The sequence below is a fragment of the Chiloscyllium plagiosum genome, chromosome 12 (assembly GCF_004010195.1).
Source record: "Chiloscyllium plagiosum isolate BGI_BamShark_2017 chromosome 12, ASM401019v2, whole genome shotgun sequence".
NCBI classification, from domain to species: domain Eukaryota; kingdom Metazoa; phylum Chordata; class Chondrichthyes; order Orectolobiformes; family Hemiscylliidae; genus Chiloscyllium; species Chiloscyllium plagiosum.
This window is the reverse complement of record NC_057721.1, coordinates 53227380-53249562: the sequence shown is the minus strand read 5'-3', so window position 1 is coordinate 53249562 and position 22183 is coordinate 53227380. Positions and strand designations below refer to the sequence as shown.

At 39.0% G+C, this 22183-nt stretch overlaps 1 protein-coding gene across 4 annotated transcripts in view; it reads left to right on the top strand.

The window, feature by feature from the left end:
• Window positions 1-2978: 2978 nt before the first annotated feature.
• LOC122555263 (E3 ubiquitin-protein ligase DZIP3-like) overlaps window positions 2979-22183 on the top strand; it is a 32024-nt gene continuing 12819 nt past the window's right edge. For 2 of the 4 annotated variants that reach the window (XM_043701078.1, XM_043701080.1), the window contains exons 1-5: window positions 2979-3084; window positions 4131-4227; window positions 9850-9953; window positions 11645-11735; window positions 18028-18135. In XM_043701078.1, coding sequence (XP_043557013.1) covers window positions 2996-3084; window positions 4131-4227; window positions 9850-9953; window positions 11645-11735; window positions 18028-18135 — 489 coding nt within the window. In that variant the 5' untranslated portion in view covers window positions 2979-2995. The remainder of the gene's footprint in view (window positions 3085-4130; window positions 4228-9849; window positions 9954-11644; window positions 11736-18027; window positions 18136-22183) is intronic. The other 2 variants (XM_043701079.1, XM_043701082.1) reach the window with 2 other exon arrangements.

Below are 22183 nucleotides of genomic sequence, written 5' to 3'. Positions count from 1 at the left end.
AGGAAGATTAACTTGAGAGAGAGATTAGAGAAACACTTTTTTTAATAAATTAAAAACTTAATCTACAATACTTAAGAGTTGAAGCAGTGGATTTCACCTTTGTAAAACTTAATTTCCAGTGCCAGAAATTTAATTGATAATAGTTAAGACTTGCACATTAGTTTACTTCGTGGAAAGGGTGCCACTGGTGGGTGAGTCCAGAACTAGGGAGCATTGTATAAAAGTTATGGATTGCCTTTTGGGATGTAAATATAATTTTTTTTCTCAGTGGGTTAGGAAGCTTTGGAACTTTATGCCCCTGGAGGCAGAGTCATTGAATGTTCTCGTTAGGCAAGAGAAAGTTCAAAAACAGATCAGCCATGATCTTATTGAATATAGGAACAGAATCAAGGGGCCAAATGGTTACTTTCTCTGGGAATATCAAGCTCAAAATTATTTCAGCAAATTTGGTCTGCATCTGAGAGTTCCGTACAGCAACATCATGCTGTTCAGTACTTTTAAACAGGGAAACAAATATTAAGGTTCAATTTTTTGTTGAAGAAGAGCAACTTACAAATGTCTGTGTGAGGCAGACAGTGTGTCACTGGAAGTTGTTGTATTTAAATAATCTGCACATAAAAATTAAAGGGAATTTTAGATCTGCATGTGATACTTGACTATGATAAAATTACACTACGTTATCAATGTTTCTCTTTTTTTCTTTCAACCACACTATAAACATGCCTTAAATCTCAGGCTTGCCTTCAAAACAGTGTCCATCTTGTGTTGATTCAATATCTGTGAAATAAAGATGTTCGCACTGAGCTGCATATTTTATCCAGTGAAGTTATATAGGGAGGATTGTAGAGTAGCGGTAAATCCAATTGTCAATCAAACCAAGTAAACATACAGCAAAGCCTGTATATTGGAGTTAAAATCAAAATGTCATGTGCATGTTGGGAGTAGGGGAATGCTGATGGTGGCATAGTTAACTCTCCTGTGGAGAAAACTTCAGAATGAGTTGTGTTTAAGTGTGTTTTAAATTTAAGAGATACACCCCAGTTGTTTGCAATAGCAGAGACAAAGAAGGTATTAATGATATGCCTACTATCCTACTGTTTTCCATAACATCTGAGGGAATAATAAATTCATCACCTTGCTTCAGAAGTAGGTGATTGCCTCAAATGTAGAAAATGTTTGGTTAACAAGCCTATCGATGAGTCCCTGAGTAGAGAAAAGTTTTAGGAGAGGAATATATATCCTACCTCTTAGCACATAAAGCATAGTATTATACCTCTAAAGTCTATTCACTTAAATCTTGGAAGAGAAACTAGCCTAGTGGGATTCCATCCAGAAATTCATGCTTCCAACCAGATGTTAATCGAATGTTTGCAAAATATAACTATCAACAAATAAAGGCTGAAGCTGTTTCAACTGAAAAAATAATGGGGTGAAAATTGCAGGTAATTTAAAATGAATTTAAATAATAATAAAAGGAACAGTGCATCCTTCAGTTTAAAATACATTCTAATATTTATAGATGGCAAAAAACTATAAATATGTGAATAATCAGTAATCTGTTTTTGTCCGATACATACGACAGAAATTTCAACCATGTCAGGAGGCAGCCCAACAATTACCCAATAACAGTTAAGATGCCAGTTTGTTGGCATGTTCCCATCTTCAGAATATGCCCAATTGGATGGAAAATTGCTACCCATCTGCAACTGCGATGTGTAATTTTTCAATCAGCAAGCAGTGCTCAGAAAAGACAGAACTTGCTTGAAAAGCTCAGCAGAAATAGCAGCATCTATGAAGAGAAACTGGTTCTGAGGAAGGGTCACCGGAGCCAAAACAGTAACTGATTTCTCTTGACAGATGCTGACAGACCTGCTGAGTTTTTCCAGCAACTTCTGTCTTTGTTTCTGATTTACAGCATCTGCAGTTCTTTTAGGTTTTAAGCAGTGGTCAGAACTTGGCCGGTGATTGGAGGCAGTTTCACCAGCCAGAGATCAAAAGGATGGCACTGTAGCTAGTTTTTAAAGCACCCCTCCACCCACACATGTATGACATAAATAATCATTGGATTGACACTCTGGCAGCTGTGCCAAAAATTTTGTATTCTTTAAGAGGGCATCACCATTTTGAGATGCAATCTCTGTCCCTGTTCCCCCCACCACCACCCCCGTTTTGTGTGTATCTGTCCCCCTCTCTCAGATGCACACATACATAGCTGTCACTTTGTGTTGAATAGACTGTTAATGACATCCAGCATTGAGTCCATCTGGATCCTTAATTGGATATGAATTAAAAACCTCCAGCATCTCTCTAAAAATTTAAACATCACATAACACCAGGTTATAGTCCAACAGGTTTATTTGGAAGCACTAGGTTTTTTGGTCAACAACCACCTCATGAAGGAACAGCACTCCGAAAGCTAGTGCTGTTAACTTCATACATCCCAGTCCAACACCGTCACCTGCAAATCATGGCTCTAAAAATTAGTTAGGTATCTGACACTGTGAAGTGTATTCAAATTCTCCTAAAGTTGTAATTCCAACCCAGAATGAAAATTTTCTCTGTTTTAAAAAGCCTATCTGTGTTAAGCAAAAATAAGATGACACTTTATTTTTGTAAAAGAGTTTATGAAATTTGCCTCTGAACTTCTTAAACTAAAGGCTCAGAAACTGCTAAAAGCTAAAGAAATAAAGCACCAATGATTCAGTCACTAAGTGATGTAACCAGGGACAGTATGTGTGTAGCACATTGAAATTAATTTTGACTTTTCCAGCAAATACCATAGGCAAGGCAGGCAGAACAACCACTTTCTATGATAATTAAAAGTCAAATAATTGTATATTTCAACCAGACACTAAATTTTGTCCTATTGGATATATGATGCAAGTGTGATGTCTCTCAAAGTTGTGGCATGCCAGATGTATCCTAGATACAAGATTGTTATCGTGAATGTAAATCAATGCTTCAGTTTTCTCAGGGGCTATCATGAGGACAGCTAATGTACTTTATGTTTTTCAGAAATGAAAATTCAATTAAGAGCAAGAATGAGGAAATTGTAAAATTAAAACAAGAATTGCAAAAGGAACTGTAAGTACTAGAGTTTACAATCCTTTAAAGCATTTAAGTTTTGAACAATATAAGTAATTTTCCAGTGATGATGAAAGTAACATTGCTGGGATTGACATAGTAATCCGAAGTAAATCTATACTCCTGACTAGGCTCATCAGACTTTCAAGTACAAAATCTCGATAAGAAATTTCATTATCTGGGTTCAATGAAGAAATGGTGGAAGGTTTATTAAGGAGCAGATAAAATCTATTTCCCCCAAAGATTGTCAATTATAAAAAAATTGAAGCCTTCACTTTACAGAAAAGAGAAACCCAAATTTTAGGTCGCTGCCTTCATTAGTGTTGCAACATAACCAATAAAGCCAGTAGTTTCTAGTGTGCACCTAGCAGTAAAATTACAATAAAGCCAAAACATTTAGATCAAGTGGAATCACGAATGGAAGATAGACTACCTGTTTTTTTGGTAGTTTCTTAGATATCTACAGTTCAGGAAAGAAGCCCTTCAGCCCATTAAGTCTTCATCAATAATCTTAGGAAAGCCAGGAAGTCAGAGAATGAAGAGGAGCTTAAAATATTTGAGTTTTGTACTATCATAATTTGGCACTGGTTTTAAATGAAACAGTAAACTGATTAGACAGTAGGAAAATCGGGAGAACTTTCAAACAAGTGCCTTGAAGATGTTGCCACACAATACATAGATATAGAAATAGATTGTGGGCAATTAAAATTCAATCATTAATTTATTTCTAAAAAGCACATAAGAAGGATGATCAATTCTTAAATGTGTAATTTTACACTGTTGTCTTAAGTAGAGTCCATACAGCTTTATAGCCGTGAAATATATGTAAATTAAGTTGCCAATATGCATGAAACTTCAATATAACTTCTTATTTGACTGACCTTTGGATTGCACAATGAACAATTGACAACACGATAGGGGAATTGTTGCACTACAGTCTGTTAAATCTCTGACAAGTACAGCATTTGAGTTGCCTCCATTAAGGGACAATAATCCATTTATAGCTTTGCAGCACACAAACTTAAGTATCCTTGGCATTTTCACAGAGAACATTGGAGCCATGAAAAGATGCAGCTGGAGGGAGAGATTGCAATTGCGCAGCAAACTGAAAATGAAAATGTAAGGAAGGCAATCAGTCAGGAGGTGAGATATCTGGTCAAGTCTGGTCAAGGATTTGTTGAAGAGTACTTATTGATGCATGAATATTAATTGTTCATGCTTCATCAGTCTCCGTTTCAACTTAAGTCAAGTCTGTCAACAGAATAGCAGATGATTTAGCATTATACATTGAAACACCATTTTTGTTTCCAGTTCTTGAAATTTAACCTAGATTTAATGGTAGCCAATGTGGTATTTGTTTCTGAGTTTGTTGTGAACAATATGTTAGTTATTGTATTAGTACATTATGTTCTTGGGGGAGCTTTTATTCTGCATTCTGTGGCACCCAACAATACTGCTTTGCATTATTGCAATAAAAAGACAAGACAAAGTATCAGGTTTTTTTAAATGAAAGGTTGTGCCTTTGCATATCACAGAATAACAACCTGAGATGCCCTCAGTAGTTTATTTGTTAAAATGTCGTATTGGATGGTACTGATCCTTATCAATTAAATTATTCCTATGTGTGATCCCTGATCTATGTATGGTGTTATCGAAATTGAACTCATGGGTGCAGGATGCCTAATACTAAGAAGAAAACCATTAGGCAAAACTCTCATTTCTATTAAGTCCTTAAACAATGTAAATTACTACTAAAAAACCTGTGTGTGCAATTTTGAACTTTGTGCCAAAGCACAAGGCATCCTAGTACATGAAATGTTGCCTTTGGAAAGGAGGGCAGCCTGTACTTTATATGTTACTGCTGTTTGTTACAATTCTGAAATTTATAAAGTTGCTAGGTTTTGAGTCTGTGTCGTTAAATTTAAAGTAAAATAAATGGGGCCAAGTGACCTCTCCTGAAGTCTGAGAGTAAAGTTGAGTGGTTTGGTTTTTAGAGGTCAGAGACAGGTATACATGGTTTTACTGGGACAGAGGTGCAAGGTATTTTTACTGGGAGACAATGGCACAGCCTTTGTTTGAACAGTGGAGTCTGAGTGTCTCCAAGATGCTAGAAATGGTTTGAAAAATTTCACATCATAAACATTTGTGTAATAAACTGTCTATTTAGTTCCAAAATGAAAGTCTTGGCCTCTCAGTGATAGCTAATTAGCATTTGTGCTGAGATACAAGGCCAGTATGATTCATGTTCAGAGGGAGACAATGTAAAGGTCAGGTTATGTGCTTACTTAGAATGTCACTGACTATCTCCGTGTTTGGAATCTGCCTGGACCTGGCAGAGGGGGAATACATAGAAGTTAAAAGGTTGTGGTTCACAATGCAGGAATTCAGGGTCGAAGTTTATATTCAAATTGAAAAGCAAATTTCTGGGAAATTCAAATGAAGCTAAAAAAGTTGCCCAGCTTGGTTTAACAGCAAGTTTGGTAAAAGAAAGCCTCATACAGTTCTAAATAGGCAAGTTACTGGCTGAGGAAGGAAAAGCAGGATTGATTAGAAAAAAATTAAGTGCCTACAGAAAAGACAGTAGAAAGTATTTTTTACAATTAGGCTAATAAGAATCCAGGTATTCTACTCTGTGGTTTAAAGGACAAATTGCCAACAATAATGGTGTTTAAACAATAGTGTTTTCAGTCATATTTTCAGTAAACAGTTCAAAATATGAAATCCTCATGTGTCATTCTTTAAGCTATTAACTCAAAGTTCAAAATTGTTTTAAAAGTTACAAGTCTGTACAGGGATTGTAATATCTTAGATAAAAACTTATGATTAGGGTTATGTCCTCCGTTGTACGTCAAAATAGAATGTTAGTTTGAAAGGAATTAACTATGATTTGAAAGATTTGCTGGAATCCATTTCAGAATGGAAGAAATCATTTTATCACTATTATTTCAAAACTACCATAATATACACTTAAAGTAACAGTCTTGATTTCTGCAAATATTTCTCCAGGACTGTTGATTAGAATTTTAGATTATAATTCTGCTATTGTTTTAGCATTTTCGATTCCTATTTTAGTCTACTAAGAATGCTCACCATTCCTTATCACCCAGAAATGCAAAGATAACCCTTCTCTAATTTACTGCAAATGATCTTATTAAGGCCCATTGCCCATCTCATTCACCGTCACTTCCAATATTAAATATGAGGAGCTCAAATAATACTTAAGCATTAAAATTGAGACAATCCTATCAGTTGCCTCTGTCACTTCCGTTTCTTTTCACTAATCCACCAAACCAAACTTAGTCTGAAGTCCTCAGTTGACTTAGCAACTCATCTTTCTATAGTTTCTGTTCATGTACCAACAGATTCAGGAATAGTTTCTTCCTCAGTGTTATCAGACTTAATAGTGATCCTGTCACACATTAGAGTTGATCTTTCTCTGCACCTTTTCTATAGCTGTAACAGTGTATTCTGCATTCTGTTCTATTACCGTGATGTACTTATGTAAGGTAAGATTTGCCTGGTTAGCATACAAAACAATACTTTTCACTGTATCTCGGTGCATGTGACAATAATAAATCAAATCAAAATACCTCTTCATGTCCACTGTAAGCTCTTTTTAGCTATGACACTCAAATCCTACTTCCATGACTCTCTTCCCATTAAACTGATAGCCAACCAACTTCCTCTCCTATTCCTCTTGTTAGTCAATATTGTTAACAGTTCTAACCCTTCCAGCATTTTCCATCTCCCCTTCAAACCTGCTATTCTCATTCTTTTCAGACAGTAAGACATAAGAGCAGAAGTTAGGCCATTCAGTCATTCTCGTGAACCTCCTCTGAACATGCTGCAGGGCCAGTTTATCCTTCCTGAGATATGGGGCCCAAAACTGCACAGTACTCCAATTGTGGTCTGACCAGCGCCTTATAGAGCCTCAGAAGTACATCCCTGCTTTTATATTCAAGTCCTCTCAAAGTAAATGCCATCATTACATTTGCCTTCCTAACAACTGACTCAACCTACAAGTTTACCTTGAGAGAATACTGCACTAGAACTCACAAGTCTCTTTACACTTCAGATTCTGAATTTTCTCCCCATTTAGAAAATAGTCCATGCCTCTCTTTTTCCTACCAAAATGCATGACTTCACATTTTCCCACGTTGTACTTCATCTGCCACTTCTTTGCCCACTCTCCTAACCTGTCTAAATCCTTCTGCTGCATCCTCAATGCTACCTGTTCCTCTCCCTATCTTTGTAACATCTGCAAACTTAGCCAGAACTTAGCAGTTCCTTCATCTAGATCGTTAATGTATAAAGTGAAAAATTGTGGTCCCAACACTGAGCCTTGTGGAACACCACTTGTCACCAGCTGTCATCCAGAGAAAGACTCTTTTATTCCCATTCTCTGCTTTCTGCCAGACATCGTGACTTCTGTCCATGCTGGTGCCTTGTCTCTAACACCATGTGCCCTTATCTTACTCAGTAGTCTACTGTGCGGTACCTTGTTTTTCTTCAAAAAAAACCATTAACGTCATTGTTCTTGTAAACCTCCAAACTCCCCCTCTAATTGTTCTTTCTTCTCCAAGGTCCTTAGAAAGTATTGTCTTCACCCAAACCTGTGGCCATTTTTCCCATAATTCCATGTTGAATCATGTTCCTGTGCATGTAACAGTACCTGTCGTGAGGATCGGCCACAGAAAACTTAAGTGCAGGTTCATGGTCATTTTTACGGGTGAACATAGGGAGTGTCTGAGTTAAGCAGGCTAAAACAGAACACACGATTATAGAAAAAGTTTTTTTTTATACACAGATACCGTTCATTATCCAACTTCCATTCTTGTCAGTATGTAATTATAAGCAGATGTCTGCAGATGCAAATAGTCCAAACGGGACCTTTTTATTTTGCCCTAGTCTGGCTACATCTCTGGTACTCTTTGATATAACATGACTGTGACTAAGGTAATCAATCCCTCCTTCTGAACCACTCTTGATCAGCTGAAACCTTCATTCATGCCTTCATTACATTCAACCATTTCAATATACTCCTAGCTGGTCCACTTTCCTCCGAAAAATTGACATCACCCAGTACCAGGTCCCATTCGCCTATCGCTTGCTGACTTACATTGTTTTTTTTTGTCAAGCATCATCTTGATTTCCAAGTTTTGATTCTCATTTCAAATCCTTTCATGGCTTCATCCCTCCTTGCCTCTGTAACTTCCTCAAGCCCCTAAAACTGCCACTAAGACTTCTCTTAAGATACCTCTTCTGGAATACTGTGCCCAGTTCTGGTCACCCTGTTATAGAAAGGATATTACTAAGCTAGAGAGGGTTCAAAAGAGATTTACCAGGATGTTGCCAGGAATGAAGGGTTTGAGTTATAAAGAGAGGCTAGATAGGCTGGGACTTTTCTCTCTGGAGTGTAAGATGTTAAGGGGTGACCTTAAGAAGTTTATAAAATCAAGAGGGGTTTAGATAAAGTAAATGGCAGGTGTCCTTTCCCTAGGTTGGAGGATTTCTAGACTGGAGGCTATATTTTTAGGTGCCAGAAGAAAGATTTTGAAAAGCCATCAGGTGCAATTTTTTTTACACAGGGAGTGGTTTGTGTGTACAATGAAATCCCAAAGGAAGTGGTGGATGCCGGTAAAGTTCCAATGTTTAAAAGAAATTTAGATAAGTACAGGAATAAGAAATGTTTGAAGAGCTATGGGCCAAGCGCAGACTACTTTGGGATTAAGTAGGCTTGGACTAAAGGGTTTCCATGCTGTATGACTCTGTTCCTCGAACTCTGGTGTCTTGATCATCTTCAGTTTTGATCACTCCACCATAGGTGGCTGTACCTACATTGGCCTGGGGCCGAAGATCTAGAATTCCCTTCTTAAACGCCTTTGCCTTTATACTTCACATTTCACATTTTAGACAACCTTTAGAACATGCCTCTATGTTAAAACTTTTCACCTTCTAATCTGCTATCTACATTTGCAACTCAATGTTACCTTTTGTTCCTGAGAGCACCTTGAAGTATTTAATATGTTAAAGGTATTGTGCAAATATAAGTTGTTGGTGTTGTCAATTTCTTTTGTAAATCGGTTTCATTTCTTTAATCACGAATACTTGTCGAACATCACAGTTTAGCAATGTTGTTTACTTGTGGAATCACCACAAGACCTTGAGAAAAATGAGTGATTGATGATATATATTCACATAATAAGCTAGGTTAAAATTTAAAAGATGGTCATAATTACATAGGTCATTTTAATTCCCAGGAAACAGTTATATTTGAGTTAAGTGTGAGAATTCTAAATTGTCGAAATTTGAAATCCAATCCAGTGCATCTCACAGGAATCTTGCCAGTTGAAAGGTGACAAGAATTTGTGGATTAAATCAGTAACTACCTTTCTGTTACTGTGTATGGGTGAAAAGAACATGTGTATCCATCAAGCTATTTTGTTAAAATTGCCAGCAATCAGACTCTCTCCTGACACCCATTTCTTACCCAACCTACAGTTTTCTCAACGAGCCCTCCCATCTCCTCCCCACCTTCCCCAATCATTCACTGCTTTTCTTTTCCGACTGCTGATCATTAAGAACTTTTCTTTTAAAAGGTCATATTGACAAAAGCTTTTTATAGTCATAGAAATGCTTTCTGGAATATTTTAATATTTATCGGGGTAATTAATATCCCTGTTGATTCCCTGGCTGTGATTTTTAATGATGTTCTTTATTAAAAACTAATTTGGAACTAAAGGAATGGTTATGTTTCTGTTACAGAGTCTTTTGCTCGAAATGCGCAGGGATTTCTTACTCAGGAACCTAGAGGATGCCTTGCTGGAGGCAGAACACCAGCTGAGTATGCTTGCAGATGAGATGAGGAGGTATAATTGTTTTGACTTTAATTAATTCATTGTAATCTGACTGCTGTTAAAAGGCAATTGGATGGGTATGTGATTGGGAAGGGTTTAGAGAGATATCGGCCAGGTGCTGGCAAATGGGACTGGGATTAATTTAGGATATCTGGTCGGCATGGACGAGTTGGTCTGAAGGGTCTGTTTCCATGCTGTACATCTATATGACTTTATTTAACTCAAAATTATAGACTTATTATTGCAAATAACACGATGAATCTATTTCTCATAAATTCCATAGGCTGTGCTGGCATCAAGCTAATAAATAAAAGTTTAAACTGAACTCCCAAACTTTCTGACAAGCATACTTTTAAATTTGGCTGCTCAAAAGTATCATTTCTTTTGTAGTTCCATTGTAGGCTTTTGGTTTAGCTGTATGTGGAACATGTTTCCCCAATGCAATCCAAGGTAGCCTTGGATTTGGTAGTTTTGCAAAGGAAGACTCAAATAGGACTTAAACCATAATTTGTTTAAAAAATATCTGAGGTGTGTTTTACCCATAGGACACCTTTTTTCCTGTCTTTATCAAACTACCTTTCATAACACTTCTGGCATGTTATCTTTAAGAGCATAAGAACTAAGGTCAGGTGTAGGCCACTGTCCCCTCAAACCTGTTTTGCTATTTAATACATTCATGGTTCATTTTCAACCATAACTTTCACCTTCCCATCAACTCACTTTTGTATTCCAACATCTAGTTATCTTAGTCTTGAGTAGAATCAATGACTGAGCAAAGTCCCTGCGTCTGCCCTTTCTAAATGTCAAATATCTTTGAATGTTCAGTTCCTAGTCCTGGTCACCATGCAGCCATACTTCTGCAATGGTAATGAGATTATACCCATGTATCTCTATCTGTGCCTTTAGATCACCTAATTTGTTGCAAGTGCTGCATACATTCAGGTAGAGTGCCCTTGATTTTGACTTTTAGACATTATTCCAGATTTAGTGTTTGTCTTTGCTTCTTCTGACTTATATCCTCTTGAGCATCTTCTTGACTTGTTGTAATGAACTTTTATTTTGTTCCTGTTTGGGTTACCCCTCAGGTTCCCATCTCCTGAAAAACTAGTTAAACTTGCCCCTACAGCACTAGCAAATCTTGCTGCAAACTTATCAGCCTCAGTCCTATTAAGATGTCACCATCCAGCTTGCACAGTTCCCACCTTCCCCAGAACTAGTCCTAATTCCTCAGAAATATAATGCCCTCCCTTCTGCACCAGTTCTCCCGTCACCTCCTGTTTTGACATTGATTCCCATATTGGACAGGTGTTGCTTTTTAATTTCCTTCCCTCCTTCTTAAAATTTATTTTCAGGTCCCTTATCCCTCTTCGAACTTACAATGTTGGTACCAATGTGGACCATGGCTTCTACATGATTTTCCTCCCCCAGAAGGATGTCCTGCAGCTGCTCTGTAACATCCTTGCTCCTGGTACAGGAAGGCAACATACCATCCTGGAATCACCTTTACTGTGACAGAAATGCCTGTCTCATCCACTGACTATGGAATCCTCTATAACTTTGCTATTACGTTCTTCTTGCTCCTTCTTCCTCCCCTCTGTAGCTGAGTGATTCGTGGTGCTATGGGCTTGGTTCTGGGGGTTTAAAAAATTAAGTACAGTACATGAAGACATGTTTACTTCATAGACATGCCTATTTCATTGCAGACAGTTCGCTGACCCATCACAGATTCGGGCTGCTATAAACAAGTGGGAAAATGTTGCTGCTGATCTCAGAAACAAAATTGAATACACAAAGGTATGGGAAGTATTGATAATAATCATTTTCTTTGCTTTTATGATAATTGCATATTTTAAAGGTTAAAGCAAATTAATAACTGTATCATTAGAAGACTGTATAATGTCATCCTTATTTTAATATCTTATTCCTTTTATGAAAAATCTCACATGTTGTTGTGGCATCCTTGTGACAATTTAAGCAAAAACTCGGTCAAATACAGACTCAAATTTCTTTCCCAAATGTAATACTCTTACACAACGGTTTTGAAACTCAATGGTATGCCCAGTTTGTAAATTTGCAGCAATCCTTCTCACTACTAACTGCCCCTTTCCATTTGGCATCATCAGCAAACTTAGAGCTTTGTGCCTTTGATACCAAAGTTTACATTGGTAATATAAATTGTGAATAACTGTAGTTCCAAATATGACCTTTGCGGGATTCCATTGTCCATTTTCTGGCACTCTGAATAGCTTCCTACTGTCTACCATTTGTCTTGAATCAGCTAAGTATTTGTTTACATTTGAATGCCTTGATTGCCAATTAAATTCACTCCATATCAAAGGTGTATGTCACTGCTTTCAAAATATTTCAGCTGAGTCTTCGAGGAGCATAATCTTGATTCTTTCACTCCACATAACCTCTCCTGTTGCCGCATCATAGAGGTGTAGGGAAGAATTGGAAATCAACAAAACCATATTACGAGGCAACAAGGATATAGCCGGAGACTAATTGAAAGAGCTCACAAAAAGGACAAGGGATGAATAGCTTTCTTCTGTGTCCTGCGATGCTAGGAACCTGCTGTTAAACTTTTTTGTCAAAACTAAGTTTAGCTTAATTTGATGACCTCAGATCAAAATAGTCCCTTGCTGTTATGCATTTATGTAAGTTACCAAACAATTTTCCAATACTGTCACATTGTGAGCTCCTACTATTTTGTTGTTTTTTTCTCACTTGATATTAATGTACATAACAAATAACTTGCATCCAAGACCATTTAGTAAGCCTTTTCAAGCAAATAACAAAGGGACAAGAATGTATTTCTGATGTAATTAAAATGTGAATATAAGCAACCATTGCAGATACATCAGACCATTAGGAAAACAAATGCAGTTTAAATCAGCACAAGACAAAAGGCATATGTTAGCACCAAAAGATTTTTCAAAATAACTAATGCACTTATAAACGCAAAGAAAAACAATTATCCAAAACGCACCTTTCACAGACTGGTGGACTCAAAGAAAATGTGTTTCCATCCTATAAACACATAGCTGAAAGATTTTAATCAGGCAATCACTACCCTTTTCACTGCATCTCATATTTAAATTTAGCAGTATAATTATGTTTTTTAAAAAATAATCCACTACATTATACTCATTCCTAAACATATGCAGCCGATAGCTAAAGATTCCACATTCATTTGGAAGGAATTCATTACATCTATTGTGATTGTCATGGCTTCTGTTTACCTCAGTAGACATTTATTCACTGTTCACTTTCTTTTGCTGCCTCCATCTTCTCTCACGTTTATTTTGCAGCCTCCATCCCTCTCTCACCACTCTTTTGCAACCTCCCACCGACTCGAGCTTCCCTCTTCCACCTTCAGCCTCCATTTCTCTCTCTCCACACTCCTCGACCCTTGCCCTCTTTCTCTCCCTCTGGCTCTCACCCCTCTAACCTTTACAGCCTCACTCTCTCCCTGCGTTTGCAGACTTCCTTTCTCTTTCAGTTAAACCTTCTCTCCCTCTTTGCTACCCTAATACATGCAACCTCTTTGTCTAGCTATCATTTGCACTCCCTGCTACATTATCTCCCATTATCTCATTCTCCTTCCCAACCCTTTTTTTGTTTCCTTACCCCCAACCCCTGCAGCTTCCTGACCCCTACCCCTAGTCCTGCAGCTGCCCACTCTCACTCCCACCCCTTTCTCTTCCTCCTTCATTCCTGCACTACCCTCTCCCCACATCTTTGCAGATTGTCATGTCTCTTCCTTTCAACTCCACAGCCACCCCAACCCTTGCAAACTACGTACCTCTACCACGCGCCCCCCACCACAAGCCCTGCAGCCTACCTGCTTCTCTCTATCACCCTGTAGCCCCTGATACCAATAGCTTTCTCTACCTCCGTAATCTCCCTTCTCTCTTTTCTCCCCCAATTTCTGCAGCTATCATCTCTCCCACCCCCATACCCAAGGCACTATACATTAGGCTACTTAATAAGGAAGAACAAATGGTTTTGCAAATAGTATATTAACATGAATAGAGAATTGGCTAACTAATAGAAGATAGAGAGTTGGAATAAGTGGAGCTTTTTCAGAACGCTGACCTGCAACAAGTGGTGGGCCACAGGGATCAGTGCTGGGGCCAGATATATCTTAAAGATTTGATGATGAGAAATGTGAACGTACTATAGCCAATTTATGAATGACACAACAAGGTTATAGACACATTAAGTGAATAGGCAGAAATTTAGCAGATGGAATAGGGGCGGTACGGTGGCTCAATGGTTAGCACTGCTGCCTCACAGCACCAGGGTCCTAGGTTCGATTCCAGCCTCGGGCGACTGTTTGTGTGGAGTTTGCACATTCTCCCCGTGTCTGCGTGGGTCTCCTCCGGGTGCTCCAGTTTCCTCCCACAGTCCAAAGATGTGCAGATCAGGTGAATTGGCCATGCTAAATTGCCCATAGTGGTTGGTGCATTAGTCCCATAGTGGTTGGTGCATTAGTCCCATAGTGGTTGGTGCATTAGTCAGAGGGAAATAGGTCTGGGGTTACTCTTCAGAGGGTCAATGTGGACTGGTTGGGCCGATGGGCCTGTTTCCACACTGTAGGGAATCTAAACGTGGGGAAATGTGATCTTATTGCAGGAAGAATAAAGGAACTAAATAGTATTTAAATGGAGAAAGACTGCAAAAAGAAATAGATCAGAGGGATTTGGGAGTCCTCATCCATAAAGCACAAAATGCTAGCATCCAAGGAGGAGCTGGAGAAATAAAGAAGGCAAATGGAATTGTAGTCTTTTTTAAAAGGGAATGGTGTATAAATGTAGGGGAGTCTTGTCCTAACTGTACAAGGCACTAAGCAGACCACAGATGAATACTGTGAACAAATTTGAACTCTTTTTGAGAAGATTTGTAGCTCAGGTTGAGGTTCTGGATATAAGTTTGCTTGCTAGTGATAGTGGGTCATTTTGTTTTGTGGCTACTTGATGTTCATTTATCCTGGTGGCTAGTTTTCTGCTTGTTAGTCCAACGTAGTGTTTGTTACAGTCCTTGCATGGTAATTTGTAAATGACATTTGTTTCACTTATCTGTATAGCACCTCTAAAGTTCATTAGCTGCTGTTTTAGTGTGTTGGTGGGTGTGTGGGCTACCATGATGCCAAGAGGTCTGAGTAGTCTGGCAGTCATTTCTGTGATGTCTTTGATATAGGGGAAAGTGGCTAGGGTTTCTGGCTGTGTTTTGTCTGCTTGTTTGGGTTTGTTGCTGAGAAATCAGCAGACTGTATTCATTGGGTACCCATTATTTTTAAATATGCTGTATAGGTGATTTTCCTCTGCTCTGTGTAGTTGCTCTGTGCTGCATTGTGTGGTGGCTCATCAAAGTAATGTTCTGATGCAGCTTCGTTTGTGGTTGCTGGGATGATTGCTTCTGTAGTTCAGTATTTGGTCCGTAGTTGTTGTTTTCCTGCAGACACTGGTTTGAACTTCCCTATTCGCTATTTGCTCTACAGTGACATGTAGGAATGGCAGTTTGTGTTGTTGGAAATGACTGCAAGACTACTCAGAAATCTTGACATCATGGTAGCCCACAAACCCACCAACACACTAAAACAGCAGCTAATGAACTTGAAAGACCTATACAGGCAACAAGCAAAACGAATGTAATTTACAAAATACCGTGCAAGGACTGTAACAAACACTACATTGGACAAACAGGCAGAAAACGAGCCACCAGGATACATGAACATCAACTTGCCGCAGAAAGACATGACCCACTCTCACTAGTATCCTTACATACAGATGAGGAAAGACACCACTTCGACTGGGACAACACATCGAGCCTAGGACAAGCCAAACAGAGACACGCATGAGAATTTCTAGAAGCATGACATTTCAACCGGAACTCTATCAACAAACACCTCAACTTGGACGCCATTTACCACCCTCTGAGAAAAAGAGCAGGAAATGACATCACTGACCCAAGGAAACCTAAACACATAAATAGAAAGCGGGTCATAACACCAGTGCTTCACTGGAGGCTAACTGATGATGTTACCTAGTATGGCGACGAAATGTATGAAAACGAACCTTGTCGCTCAGCGAGCAAACTTACATCCAATTTTGAGCCCCTCATCGAAGGAAAAATATACTGGCATTGGAAACAGTGCAGAGAAGATTCATGAGACTGATACCAGGTATAGAGAGACTGTCTTGAGGAAACCTTGAGAAGATTGGGTCTGTACTCATTGGATTATAGAAGAACAAGAGATGATCTTATTGAAACATGCAAGGTTCTTAGATGACTTGACAAGGTAGAAAGTTGTTACTCATTGTGACAGAGTCTAGGATGAGAGTGCATAATCTTAAAGTAAAGGGCATTAAGCATATCCAAGGCGGAGATAGAGATTTTTAATCAGTAAGGGAACAAAGGGTTATGGGAAAATGGCAGAACATTTAGAAGGATGATGGGTATCTCATTGAAACGTAATACTAAGAGGCCTCGATAGAATGGAAGTGGGGGAGATGTTTCCACTAGTAGAAGTGACTAGGACTTGAAGGCACAGCCTCAGAGTGAAGGGATTACCCTTTAGAACTGAGATGAGGAAGAACTTCTTCAGCTAGAGTGGTGAATCCGTGGAACTTATTGCTGCAGACGTCGCTGAGTATATTTAAGACCAAGATACAATAGCTCTTGATTAATAAAGAGATCAAGGGTTACAAGGCGAAGGCAGAAGAATGGGGTTGAAAAACATATCAATCATGATTGAATGGCAGAACAGACTTGAAAAGTCAAAAGGCCTAATTCTGCTCCTATATCTTAACATTCTTTTAGTCTATCCCTCTCTCTTCCCTCATCGCTGCAGCCATCCTCTCTTTCTTGCCCATCTATCTCGAACTCCTGATCTGATACTCTAACCCTTCACATCTTCCTCTCCCTCTCTCCCGTGCCTGACCCTTGCTACCTCTGTCTCTCTTTCTCTCACTCCATCTCCACCTATCGTTCTCCCCACACCCCAAACCAGTGTATTCATCCCTCTCTGTTTCCCTGCCAAGCTCACCAACCTGCACTTCTCTAATGCCACTTCTCCGGACCACACACTTGCCCCTCTCAGAACATTGTGATCTTTCACCACACTTTGTACTTTCTCACTGCTTCTTCAATGACAGGCTGGTTCTACCAACAGCAAGTACAGGAAAGAACCATCCAATGATTGGAGGAGCAGCTCTTCAGAGATACTGTCCATTCCTCTCACAGCACCTCCATGATTAAATTTTCCTTTGAGGGTAAAGTTAACCTCTGCTCATGTATGTAATATGTTCTGCTAAGAAGCCCAGGCCCTGGTAATTAGCAACATTTTGGAACAACATACTTGCGTTAGATGGGGTGCAGTGAAGGTTTATTACATTGATTTGTTAGAATGAGAATGTTGTCCTTTGACAAGAGGCTTTACAGCATGAAATATGATCTTGTATAAAATGTTTGGAAGGCTTTACACAGTAAATGTTGAGGGGCTGGTTGTCCTGGCTGCAGATTGTAACCCCATGAGCAATTGAATCAGATTAAGGACATGGCCATTTCAGATTGTTGAGGATAAATGTCTTCATTTAAAAGGTTGTGAATATTTGGAATTCTTTACCTCTCAGAGCTGTGGGTACTCAGTCATTGAATGAATTCATGTCTGAGATTTATTGATGTTTTTGGATACTGCAGGAATCTAGGATATGGGGATAGGATGGAAACATGGAGTTGTATGGGATGATCCATGATCTTATTGAATGGCAAAGCAAACCAGGAGCCATAAGGCCTTCTGTTTTTTACAATTTTATCCTATCTATTTCTACTTAATGGAGCTTGTCTATTTCCCTTCCTGTCTCAGGGTCAATAGAATTGATTCTGTTATTGCTCTCACTATCACCAGCTGGAATCAGTTAGTTAATTCAATACACAGTAAGATCAGATCTGAAACCTCCCTAAGACTTTAAGGATAAGGCTGGCACACTAAACAGTGCATGTACTCACTCATGATGATCCATGACGTGAAACAAAGGAACAAGTGATTAATAATTGGATTTTCTTTTTGTTCACCATTCAGATAAACTTCAATAGCCACATCTATCTGATCAAAAATGGAGCCAAACTGAGTAATCTGCCTACGCTCAGCAATCCTGAACCACCTACCTCACTTGCTTTGCATGTACTGGTAAGCAGGGGCAGGGTCAGCAATCACAGGTTTTAGTACTGCTCTATGCCTAGACTCCCTGACCATTCAGTTGAGTACAGTGCATCTTCCTTGATCCAAGCACAGCAGCCCCACCCCTGACTCAAGCACACCCCCTGAAGTCCCACACCACACCCCTATTGGGTGCTGATGAACTCTGTCCTTGACCCTGCTGGTAAGTAGATTGTTTTCTCTGTGCTGAAGAATCTGGATATTTGGATACTTAATGTTATAATGTAGACAATCTGTACAGATATATCAAGAGCAAACAATACTGTTGGGAACATAGGAACAGGATGAGATAGAAAGAAATGTTGTAATTTCTATTTAGCACTTAAACAGAAGGAAACAAATGTAATCATATACTTTTAACATTTGTGTTACTGGAGTATGGGTTCAAGTTAAATCCATCCAAAGTTTGTCTTCAACCTACATAACAAAATATCTGCATTCAGATTTTTTTTCCCTCATTGTATTTGCCTAAAGTCTGTTTAAAAGGAATGCATGGGAATGTTAGTAATATACAGAAACTATTCTGCGATGTTCATTTTAATTGTAGCCACATCTTTTAGCAAAGTTAAATTTTTTTGGCATTCAAATTAAAGATTTCTGTGCATTTTGTTTTCAATTCAGAACCTCACAGTTGTGTATTAATTCTTAATGGTTTTGGTTTGATGGGTTATGTATGTGTTTAAGGTAGATACTAACTTTGATTGATTAAAAGGGAACTAAAGAAAATATATTGACTACATTTCAAATTATTGCAGTTTTTGAAAATGTATCACTATATTTGGAGAGCTCCATTATCACAATGAAAGAAGGAAATGCCACTGAGTTCAGAGAGAACCCTAAAACAGTGTAATCAGAATTCTTCCAGAGTTTACTTTTGGCTTTTTCTACTTTACTTTCACTCGCATTTCCTAAAAGTGGTGGCTTATGGTGACGTTGGTGTTTGGATGGCTGACGGTCTTTGGATAACAGGGACAACTGGTAGCTTCCCATTTCAATCTTCTCAGGCTATTAAAACTTCAGTGATGCAGCATTTTCTCTGTCGTACACATAGATGTGCACAGTTGAGGCCCATTATAGTGCCCAACAATCGATTTCAGTACAAGTGAGGCATCGCAAGCGTGTGAACTGGGAACCATTCGATCACTCAAGTCTGCTCCTCAATTCAGTAAGATCATTGGCTGATTTGTTTGTATTCCGAATGCCACATTCCTATTTGCTCCTGATAACCTTTGATTGACTTGCCTAAAAAGACTCTCTGTACCCCCGTCTTAAAATTACCTTCTGATGCAGAGTTACATAACCCAGGTTCATAGCTCCTTGAAAGTGGAGTCGCAAGTAGATAGGATAGTGAAGAAGGCGTTTGGTATGCTTTCCTTTATTGGTCAGAGTATTGAGTATATGAATTGGGAGGTCATGTTGCGGCTGTCAGGACATTGGTTAGGCCTCTGTTGGAATATTGCGTGCAATTCTGGTCTCCTTCTTATCAGAAGTATGTTGTGAAACTTGAAAGGGTTCAGAAAAGATTTACAAGGATGTTGCCAGGGTTGGAGGATTTGAGTTATACGGAGAGGCTGAACAGGCTGGGGCTGATTTCCCTGGAGCGTCGGAGGCTGAGGGGTGACCTTATAGAGGTTTACAAAATCATGAGGGGCATGGATAGGGTAAATAGACAAAGTCTTCTTCACTGAGTCGGGGAGTCCAGAACTAGAGGGCATAGGTTGAGGGTGAGAGGGGAAAGATATAAAAGAGACCGAAGGGGCAACCTTTTCACGCGGAGGGGGTACATGTATGGAATGAGCTGCCAGAGGAAGTGGTGGAGGCTGTTACAATTGTAACATTTAAGAGGCATTTGGATGGGTATATGAATAGGAAGGGTTTGGAGGGATGTGGGGCTAGATTGGGTTGGGATATGTGGTCAGCATGGATGGGTTGGACCGAAGAGTCTGTTTCCATGCTGTACATCTTTATGACTCTATGACTCTAAATAACTTGTCTTCATCTCAGACCTGAAGCAGCTATGACTAATTTTAAAATGTTGCCCACAAAGTCGAAAAGGGTGGCACTGGAAAGCACAGCAGGTCAGGCAGCATCCAAGGAGCTGAAGAGTCAATGTTTTGGACATTAACTCAGAGTCAGTTCCTTTCCATATCAAACTTGTCAAGATCATTCAAGATCTTATAAGCTTCACTCATCCTAAGTATCAGTCAAGTAAACCTCCTGTAAACTTCCTCAATGCATTTACATTTTTCCTTAAATAAGGAGGCCAAACTACACACAATGTCCAAGATGTGGTCTCAAAAATGCACTGTAATACCAAAGTTTAACACTCTTACTTTCATGCTCAGTTCCCCTTGTAATAAAACATAGCATCTTGTTAGCTTTCTTGATTATGTGCTGTTGCTGCAACCCAACTTCTTGTGACTCGTGCACCAGAATACCTAAAACTCTCTACACTTCAGAATCCTGCTGTCCTTCCCAATTAAACGATATTATGCTTCATCATTTTTCTGCTAAAGTGAGCAGCTTCACTTTTTCCCATACTATAATATATTCATCCCCCAGTTTTTTTTAACCCACTTATACAACTGAGCTATGTCCATCTTAAGTCTTTTTCGCAACATACTTTCTTCCCTATGTTGGTGCTGTCCACAAATTTAGCTACCATGCCTTTGTTCCTGCTATCAAATTCATTGATATAAATTGTAAAATGTTGAGACCCCAGCACAGACCCCTATGGGTCTCTACTTGCCACATCGTGACAATTAGATAAATACCCATCTGTGCATACTCTTTGTTTTCTGCCAGCCAGCCAATCTTTTATCAATGTTAATATTACGCCATATACCACAAGCTTTTGTTTTCCACATTAACCTTTGATGGAGCACCTTATCAAATGCCTTATGGAAAACAAAATGCAGTAAATCTGTAGTCTCCACTTTACACACAGTATGCGTAATCCCTTCAAAAACTCCAGTAAATTGGTCAAACATGATTTCCCTTTCAGAAAATTATGCTGACTCTTCCTGATAACGTTGCGTTTTTCTAAGTGTTCACTTACAATTTCTTTATTGATCGATTCCAACATCTTACCTACGACAGACGTCAAGCCAGCTGGCCCAAAGCTTTCTGCTGCCCTCCTTTTTTGATGACCAGAGTTATATTTACCACTTTCAAATCTAATTGATCCTTTCCTGAATCTAGAGAATTTTGGAAAATTAACATGACCATATCTACTATATAATTAGCGATCTCCTATTAGACCCAAGGATGAAGTCCATTTGCACCGGGGACTTATCAGCCCCTAGCTTCTTCAGGTTGCTTGGTACCCATTTCCCTCATGGTTATAATTTCATTAAGTTCATTTCTGTGTCAAATCTTCTGATTTACATTAGTTGTAGAGTTGTATTGCACAGAAACAGAACCTTCAGTCCAACTCATCCATGCCGACCAGTTATCTTAAATTAATCTATTCTCATTTGCCCCATATCTCTCTAAACCTTTTGTATTCATGGACCCATCCAGAGTCTTTTAAATGTTGTAATTGTACCACCCTCCACCACTTCGTCCAGCAGCTCATTTTGCACACACACCACCCTCTGTGTGGAAAAGCTGCCCCAAAGGTCCCATTTAAATTTTTTCCCTCTCACCTTAAACTATGCCTCTAGTTTTGGACTCCCCTACCTTGGGAAAAAGGTCTTGGCTATTCACCCTATCTATGCCCCTCATGATTTTATAAACCTCTATAAAGTCACCCCTCATCCTCCGATGCTCCGGTAAAGTAGCCCCAGCCTATTCAGCTTCTCCCTATAGCTCAAATACTCCAATCCTTGCAACATACTTTTATCTTTTCCGTAAGTTTACTCTTTCAAGTTTACCAACATGACATCCCAACTCATATACTCAATGCACTGACCAATACAGGCAAGCATACCAAACACTTTCTTCACTACTCTCTACCTGCGATTCCATCTTCAAGGAACTTGCACCTCAAGGTCCCTTTGTTCGGCAACACTCCCCA